The 9,675-nt window shown below is 42.4% G+C and overlaps 1 protein-coding gene and 1 long non-coding RNA gene across 2 annotated transcripts; both read left to right on the top strand.

The window, feature by feature from the left end:
• The first annotated feature begins 649 nt into the window (after positions 1 to 649).
• Positions 650 to 3,416, top strand: LOC106560743 (paired box protein Pax-6). The gene is made up of 7 exons (XM_045722559.1): positions 650 to 744; positions 915 to 1,045; positions 1,263 to 1,478; positions 1,587 to 1,677; positions 1,789 to 1,935; positions 2,963 to 3,045; positions 3,145 to 3,416. Exons 1-7 carry the CDS (start codon positions 711 to 713, stop codon positions 3,322 to 3,324), a joined length of 882 nt encoding a protein of 293 aa, XP_045578515.1. The 5' UTR covers positions 650 to 710; the 3' UTR covers positions 3,325 to 3,416.
• Positions 3,417 to 7,731: 4,315 nt separating this feature from the next.
• On the top strand, positions 7,732 to 8,982 carry LOC106596316 (uncharacterized). Its single transcript, XR_006770721.1, has 3 exons — positions 7,732 to 7,836; positions 8,039 to 8,135; positions 8,417 to 8,982. It is a non-coding gene; the product is annotated as an uncharacterized lncRNA (long non-coding RNA).
• The last annotated feature ends 693 nt before the right edge of the window (positions 8,983 to 9,675 follow it).

The raw sequence follows: 9,675 nt of genomic DNA on the forward strand, positions 1-9,675 counted from the left end.
TAACGGACTAGCCTTGAAACCCGTTTAGATGTAAGCCTTTAGTCCACTGTAAATACACTGCATGTGAGCTAAAAATGGCCCCTGTTGGCCCTACAGATTATTATATGGCATTGCATTCTTCTGCTTCAAGTTCACAATTGCAAAAGCTGTTTTAATAGGTCTAGTTAACCCATAAAACACTTTGTTTTACAAAAATCTTGGGGCAATAATTTTGATCACAACGTTGAAAACAAATGTTACATTGGCACTTTATAAGGGCCATCCATATTTATATCCTATAATGTGTGGGGTCAAATATTGTGGTTCGCAGCTTGACTTCCAGACAATCGAGTCTGAATAGACTGGGTTACTTGAGAGTCAGGTACAGTAGGCCTACATGCAATATTGACATTTCTCCTATCAGACCACTACGTCATCTAGAAAAGGCTGATTGGGTATATATTTGTGGGTATATATTTGTGAAGTCGCGCGTGATTCCTGTCAGTGGCGACCTGTGCAACAGACAGGTGTGACTTGGCATCCCCTCAGACTCCGAATATTCACATTTTACAGGTGAGGTGTTTTATGCACTTTACAATCAGGTCAGTGCATTTTGGGGATGAAGTTCCTCATATAACAGTTTATTCTCTTGTTTATCAAAGGAAAATCAGCACTGTATACAGGAATTATCTTGTTGTTTCATTTGATACGGCTCTGAAGAACCAGTTGACATGTGTGGAACGAACGTGGACCTGTCAAACAAAGGTAGATCTATATTCAAACGAAGGACTAACTATAATGTGTTAGAAGATTACTTATACCATTGAATTGAGTGGAGACATTTTCTCCAAAAATATTCAAAGAAATGTTGATGCATAAAGCGGTAAAAGAGGTTTAAATCTTATACAAGCTATTTTATTCTGTTCTATTCTAAGGGAGCGGGTGTGTCAATCAGCTTGGCGGGGTGTTTCTGAACGGGAGGCCGCTTCCAGCATATAAAAGGAGGAAGATGATCGAACTGGCATCGGAAGGTGTGCGCCCATGCGAGATCTCCAGAATTCTGCAGGTGCGTATCAGCAGGCTTATAGGAGCTCGTGTTTGCGCCCTATTCGATACATGAAAAGCATAATTTGTTTTATTATTCATTTAATTTAATCCATTAAATAGTTGTTAAATGGTGTGCTTCCAATGAACTAGTAGTACTTCTGTTATTTTGCTCTGAATGGTGGATATGAATCGTGCGTCAATTCACGAAAACCCAAATGTGCACTCTGCTCTGGCAGGTGTCAAATGGCTGCGTCAGCAAGATTTTGAGCAGGTACCACAACACCGGGCTCCTGGACCCGAAGGCGACCGGAGGGAGTAGACCTCGACTCCTCACCCCCGAAGTCATCTCGAAAATAATCGAATGCAAGACGAAAAACCCAACAATATTCGCCTGGGAAATCAGAAAAAAGCTCGCTGCCGAAAGAATCTGTAAATCGGCCAAAGTTCCCAGTGTAAGTGAGATCACAAGCTACACCAGAATGATACAAAGTGTGTACAACTGTGAGGAAAATAACTATATTTTTCGATTAATTTAAGCATTATTTTCAACTTGTCAAAAGGTGTCCTCTGTAAACCGAATCCTCAGGAAAATTCAACTCGACTCTGCGATGTTGAGTGTGGAGATTTCTGCGCACCACCCCAGATACCCAGGTAGGCTACACATCGTACATCTTGATCTGGGAGAAATACACACATTTATGCCACAAACACTGTGCGCAATTTGAAAAACATAGCCATATAGTGTACTTGTATGCATTCCAGGTCATCTAGTGGAGACCCCAACGCAGTCAGTAGTGAAGGAGAGGGAGGAGATGGAGACAGTTGAGGTGAACGAGCTCCAGCCTCCCGGGCACCAGCATCGCAACCGCACCACCTTCACCCTGGAGCAGTGCAGAGCCTTAGAGCAAGGTAGGCCTGTACAGTAGTGTACTTTAGGCAGAAAAATGACATACTTTTACTTTGACAACTGTTTATGTACATTTAGGCTGTGTGTTTATGTCAAATCAAATCAAATGTATTTATATAGCCCTTCTTACATCAGCTGATATCTCAAAGTGCTGTACAGAAACCCAGCCTAAAACCCCAAACAGCAAGCAATGCAGGTGTAGAGGCACGGTGGCTAGGAAAAACTCCCTAGAAAGGCCAAAACCTAGGAAGAAACCTAGAGAGGAACCAGGCTATGAGGGGTGGCCAGTCCTCTTCTGGCTGTGCCGGGTGGAGATTATAACAGAATATGGCCAAGATGTTCAAATGTTCATAAATGACCAGCATGGTCAAATAATAATAATCACAATAATTGTCGAGGGTGTAACAAGTCAGCACCTCAAGAGTAAATGTCAGTTGGCTTTTCATAGCCGATCATTGAGAGTATCTCTACCGCTCCTGCTGTCTCTAGAGAGTTGAAAACAGCAGGTCTGGGACAGGTAGCACGTCCGGTGAACAGGTCAGGGTTCCATAGCCGCAGGCAGAACAGTTGAAACTGGAGCAGCAGCACGGCCAGGTGGACTGGGGACAGCAAGGAGTCATCATGTCAGGTAGTCCTGAGGCATGGTCCTAGGGCTCAGGTCCTCCGAGAGAGAGAAAGAAAGAAAGAGAGAAAGAGAGAATTAGAGAGAGCATACTTAAATTCACACAGGACACCGGATAAGACAGGAGAAATACTCCAGATATAACAGACTGACCCTAGCCCCCGACACATAAACTACTGCAGCATAAATACTGGAGGCTGAGACAGGAGGGGTCAGGAGACACTGTGGCCCCATCCCCATCCTATGTGGAGTGGATACATTAATGATTAGGCTTAAACGACTTAGTTTGATTGGACTTATTCCTATTTCAACAAGGCTTGTTTTAGAACAGTTGGAAAAGTTGTTATCCTTTCAAGCTGAGCTTTGAGTGCTCTCTCATCCTATTTTTTTCCTCCCAAACTGAGCAGAATTCACACGGAGCCACTATGCAGACACGTTCACCAGGGAAAAACTGGCATCTGAGATCCAACTTCCAGAGGACACCATCAAGGTTACATGGCACAAACTATGCATGGAACCTATTTCATTTCCTGTAAAATTACCTGTAATACTGAGCTACATCTGTTATAATTGCCATTCCCCTTTGAAGGTGTGGTTCTCAAACAGAAGAGCAAAATGGAGGAGGGAAGCCAAATATAAGAGCAGTGTCCACGGAGCACATAGTGAGTGTGTGTATTTTTGTTTATTATGGATCCCCATTTGTTGCTGCCAAGGCAACAGCTACTCTTCCTGGAGTCCAGCAACATTAAGGCAGTTATATACTATTTAAAAAATTACATGACATTATATTTAATAACACTTTTCACAACACATTAAGTGTGTTCCCTCAAGTCACTACTCTGCTATCACATCTCTACAGTACAAAATCCATGTGTATGTGTGTGTAGAGTGCGTGTCTTATCGTGTGTGTGTCTGTGTGTGTCTATTCACAGTCCCCGCTGTTCCATAAGGTGTATTTTTATCTGTTTAAAAAAAAAAAAGGATTCTGCTTGCATCTGTTACCTGATGTGGAATCGAGTTCCATGTAGTCAAGGCTCTATGTAAAACTGTGCACCTGACTTGGGGATTGTGAAGAGACCTGTGGTGGCATGTCTTGCATGGGTGTCAGAGCTGTGTGCTAGTAGTTTAAACAGATACCTTGGTTCATTTAGCATGTCACCACTTCTTACAAAATCAAGCAGTGATGACATCAATCGCTCCTCCACTTTGAGCCATGAGAGATTATTAATATTAGCTCTTGGTGTACATTTAAGGGCCAGCCGTGCTGCCCTGTTCTGAGACAATAACATTTTTCAGAGGTCCCTCTGTGTGGCACTTGACCACACAACTGAATAGTAGTCCACGTGCGACAAAACTAGGGCCTGTAGGACCTGCCTTGTTGATAGTGTTGTTAAAAAGGCAGACCAACGCTTAATTATGGACAGACTTCTCCCCATCTTAGCTATTGTTGTATCAACATGTTTTGACCATGAAAGTTTACAATCCAGGGTTACTACAAGCAGTTTAGTCACCTAAACTTGCTCAATTTCCACATTGTTTATTAAAAGATTTAGTTGAGGTTTAGGGTTTAGTGAATGATTTGTCCCAAATACAATGCTTTAAGTTCTTGAAATATTTAGGACAAACTTTTTCCTTGCCACCCATTCTGAAACTAACTGCAGCTCTTTGTTAAGTGTTGCAGTGATTTCACTCGCTCTAGTAGCTGACGTGTATACAGTCGTGGCCAAATGTTTTGAGAGTGACACAAATATACATTTTCACAAAGTTTGCTGCTTCAGTGTCTTTAGATATTTTTGTCAGATGTTACTATGGAATACTGAAGTATAATTACAAGCATTTCATAAGTGTCAAAGGCTTTTATTGACAATTACATGAAGTTGATGCAAAGAGTCAATATTTGCAGTGTTGACCCTTCTTTTTCAAGACCTCTGCAATCCGCCCTGGCATGCTGTCAATTAACTTCCAGGCCACATCCTGACTGATGGCAGCCCATTCGTGCATAATCAATGCTTGGAGTTTGTCAGAATTTGTGGGTTTTTGTTTGTCCACCCGCCTCTTGAGGATTGACCACAAGTTCTCAATGGGATTAAGGTCTGGGGAGTTTTCTGGCCATGGACCCAAAGTATCGATGTTTTCTTCCCCGAGCCACTTAGTTATCACTTTTGCCTTATGGCAAGGTGCTCCATCATGCTGGAAAAGGCATTGTTCGTCACCAAACTGTTCCTGGATGGTTGGGAGAAGTTGCTTTCGGAGGATGTGTTGGTACCATTCTTTATTCATGGCTGTGTTCTTAGGCAAAATTGTGAGTGAGCCCACTCCTTTGGCTGAGAAGCAACCCCACACATGAATGGTCTCAGGATGCTTTACTGTTGCCATGACACAGGACTAATGGAAGTGCTCACCTTGTCTTTTCTGGACAAGCTTTTTTCCGGATGCCCCAAACAATCGGAAAGGGGATTCATCAGAGACAATGACTTTACCCAAGTCCTCAGCAGTCCAATCCATGTACCTTTTGCAGAATATCAGTCTGTCCCTGATGTTTTTCCTGGAGAGAAGTGGCTTCTTTGCTGCCCTTCTTGACACCAGGCCATCCTCCAAAAGTCTTTCCCTAACTGTGCATGCAGATGCACTCACACCTGCCTGCTGCCATTCCTGAGCAAGCTCTATACTGGTGATGCCCAGATCCCACAGCTGAATCAACTTTAGGAGACGGTCCTGGCGCTTGCTGGACTTTCTTGGGTGCCCTGAAGCATTCTTCACAACAATTGAACCGTTCTCCTTGAAGTTCTTGATGATCCAATAAATGGTTGATTTAGGTGCAATCTTACTGGCAGCAATATTCTTGCCTGTGAAGCAAGCCCTTTTTGTGCAAAGCAATGATGACGGCACATGTTTCTTTGCAGGTAACCATGATTGAGAGAGGAAGAACAATGATTCCAAGCACCACCCTCCTTTTGAAGCGTCCAGTCTGTTATTCGAACTCAATCAGCATGACAGAGTGATCTCCAGCCTTGTCCTCGTCAATACTCACACCTGTGTTAACGAGAGAATCACCAACATGATGTCAGCTGGTTCTTTTGTGGCAGGGCTGAAATGCAGTGGAAATGTTTTTGGGGATTCAGTTCATTTGCATGGCAAAAAGGGACTTTGCAATTAATTGCAATTCATCTGATCACTCTTCATAACATTCTGGAGTATATGCAAATTGCCATCATACAAACTGAGGCAGCAGACTTTGAACATTTATATTTGTGTCATTCTCAAAACCTTTGGCCACGACTGTAGTGTTGAGTCATCCGCATACATAGACAAACTGGCTTTACTCAAAGCCGGTGGCATGTCATTAGTAAAGATTGAAAAAAGTAAGGGGCCTAGACAGCTGCCCTGGGGAATTCCTGATTCTACCTGGATTATGCTGGAGAGACTTCCAGACAAAGAACACCCTCTGTATTATGTTAGACAGGTAACTCTTTATCCATAGTATAGCATGGGGTGTAAAGCCATACGTTTCAATCAGCGGACAGTGATCGATAATGTCAAAAGCAGCACTGAAGTCTAACAAAACAGCTCCCACAATCTTTTTATCATCAATTTCTCCCAGCCAATCATCAGTCATTTGTGTAAGTGCTGTGCTTGTTGAATGTCCTTCCTTATAAGCGTGCTGAAAGTCTGTTGTCAATTTGTTTACAGTAAACTACCATTGTACCTGGTCAAACAAATTTTTTTACTAAAGTTTACTTATTTTAGCCAATAAAGGGGGCTTTACTATTCTTGGGTAGCGGGATTACTTTTGCTTTACTCCAGGCCTAAGGGCACATACTTTCTAGTGGGCTTAGATTGAAGATACGGCAAATAGGAATGGCAATATTGTCTACTATTATCCCCAGTCATTTTCCATCCAAGTTGTCAGACCCCAGTGGCTTGTCATTGTTGATAGACAACAATCATTATTTCACCTTTTCCACACTCACTTTACGTAATTCAAAATTACAATGCTTGTCTTTCAGACTTGATCAGTCATACTTGGATGTGTAGTGTCAGCATTTGTTGCTGGCATGTAATGCCTAAGTTTGCTAATCTTGCAGTGAAAAAATCATTAATACTTGGGAATATCAGTGGGTTTTGTGATGAATGAGCCATCTGATTCAATGAATGATGGAGCTTACCCTTTTCCCCAAAATCTCATTTAAGTTGTTTCAAAGCTTTTTACTATCATTGTTTCTATAATATATCTTTGTTTCATAGTATAGTTTCTTCTTTTTATTCAGTTAGGTCACAGGATTTCTCAATTTGCAGTACGTTTGCCAATTGGTTGTGCAGCCAGACGTATTGGCCATTTCTTTTGCCTCATCCCTCTCAACCATAAAATGTTTCAATTCATCAATCCACAGGGATTTAACAGTTTTAACAGTCACTTTATGGGTCCATGCTTATTAGTAACCGGAAAAATCAATTTCATAAATGTGTCAAGTGCAGCGTCTGGTTTCTCCTCATTACACTGGCATTACACTGGGGCGGCAGGTAGCCTAGTGGTTAGAGCATTGGACTAGTAACTGAAAGGTTGCAAGTTTGAATCCCTGAGCTGACAAGGTAAAAATCTGTTGTTCTGCCCCTGTACAAGGCAGTTAACCCACTGTTCCTAGGCCATCATTGAAAATAAGAATTTGTTCTTAACTGACTTGCCTAGTTAAATAAAGGTAAAATAATTACACACCACAGACCAACACATATTCTTCACGTCAACAACATAGGAATCACTACAACACTTCTTGTATGACCTCTTATAAAGTATATTAGGCCCAGCCTTCAGAACGTTGGTTTTCCTAGATATGGCTACTATATTGTGATCACTACATCCAATGGATCTGGATACTGCTTTAAAGCAGATTTCTGCAGCATTAGTAAAGATGTGATCAATACATGTTGATGATTTCATTCCTGTGCTGTTTGTAACTACCATGGCAGGTTAACTGATAACCTGAACCAGGTTGCAGGCACCGGTTGCAGTTTGAAGCTTTTTCTTGAGTGGGCAGCGTGATGAAAGCCAGTCAATATTTAAATCACCCAGAAAATATACCTCTGTTGATATCACATACATTATCAAGCATTTCACACGTTATCTAGATACTGACTGTTAGCACTTGGTGGACTATAGCAGCTTGAGAGAGAGAGAGAATAACAGTTCACTTTCCTTTTAAAAGCTTCATTTCTGATGAACCGAAAGAACAAAGATTTCCCTTCGGTGAATTCGATGACAACAACCAACTCAATGACTCAACAGGTACATAAACAAGCTAAGCCTCCTGAAACATACTGCATTTCAGGAGTTTTAACACCATATTGTTATGCAAATTGAGTATATACCGCTACAATTGAAAACAATTCATGTGTAGTTAAGTGTTAATAACCTTGTAGCAAGTTACCAGCTGACTAACTAAATGTTATGTTTATCTTGTTTGTGGTGTCATTTCAACTGTGTTTAGACTCACTGGAGGCAGAGGGAGAGTTTGGGAGTACAGTTTGACACTTCATGCTCGGAAATCTCCCAGAGATATGGTCCAGCTACTACAATAGAGAGAGGTGATTAAGCGTTTATTATGTATTTTTACAAGAGGGGGGCAAAGCTCTTCTTCTGGAGAGCCACTTACCATGCAGGTTTATGCTCCAGCGCCGCCCTAACACAGCCAACTCCACAAATCAACTGCTCTGTTTCTCAAAGAGAACTTAGAGGAGGGCCGAAGCAAAATCCTGCACATTCACCAGAGCTCCAGGATAATTGGCCAACCCTGCTTTAACCATTTCAGAGATGTACCTATAAAACACAATGTGAAGAGTGAATGAATGTACTACCTCACCTACAGGTATAGGAGGAACAGAAGTGTTGGGCTATAGAGGCATCTCCATTCAGCTTCCATCCTCATCATCTCAATACTCAGGCAGCACCACGTTCCCATTGGTCCATCCCCAGGACGAGAGGACTCCATCGGCTCACCATGCAGAGAGATTCCTTTTCCCATTGGCTCATCATTACACAGACGTGAGGACAGTCTTCCCGTTGGCTCATCAGACTGAGAGAATGGGACATTCACTGAACTATCATTGGGATGATGGGTCAGATTTCCCATTGGCTCATCACCATACAGATGAAAGGTTTCTATTGGCTCATCCCAGGGAGAGGACTGGTGGTCCATCGCTTATTTGACAGAATGTGTCTCCCCTTTTCTCGCATCAGTGAATGTCAGAGCCACACACACACACACACACACACACACACACACACACACACACACACACACACACACACACACACACACACACACACACCTCTATGGCTCTGCTGATTACTACTGCGCAGGGTATGCAACAGAGTCAGTACAGAGACATTCCAATCGTGACTTAATGTGTTTAAAATGACATTTCTACAGGCTACTGCAACATATCTCAGTGAAATTGATGTTTTTCTGTTTTGAAAAGTATTTTCAGTAATAAAAAGCGAGTTTGTATTAGTTGTTGTTAGTCCTTTGTTGATATACCCACTGAATTGTACCATATCATCATCTCTGAAGAGTTGAGAGACTACCATATTTAGACAGGAGAGGGCGACAGAGTCCTATGGATACATTCTTTCTCTCGCTGCCAGACAAGTTAATCAGCTTGTTTGAGGGGATCAGTTTGAGAGGGCACAGAATCGCTAATCTTGATCACATAATGCAAAGTTATTTTGGATGCAAGGTGCTTGGTATATCAGTGATTCTGCATAGCCTGATTGCAATGCAATCCATCTGAAACACACATATCTATTTTCTGTCAGTGCTCAGTATCTCCACCAGAAAGAGTCATACCATGAGACCCAGACTAAGGTATCCCTGGGGCCCAGATTAAGGTATCCTTGGGGGCCAAGACTACGGTATCCCTGGGGCCCAGACTAACGTATACCTGGGGGCCAAGACTACAGTATCCCTGGGGCCAAGACTACGGTATCCCTGGGTACCAAGTCTATTGTGTACCCTGGGGTCCAGACTACGGTATTCCTGGGGGCCAAGACTATGGTATACCCTGGGGCCCAGATTACGGTATGAATGTCTGTTGCTCCGACTCAGTTGTTACATCAGTGATTCTG

Source organism: Salmo salar, chromosome ssa07 (genome assembly GCF_905237065.1).
Source record: "Salmo salar chromosome ssa07, Ssal_v3.1, whole genome shotgun sequence".
Taxonomy (NCBI): Eukaryota; Metazoa; Chordata; class Actinopteri; order Salmoniformes; family Salmonidae; genus Salmo; species Salmo salar.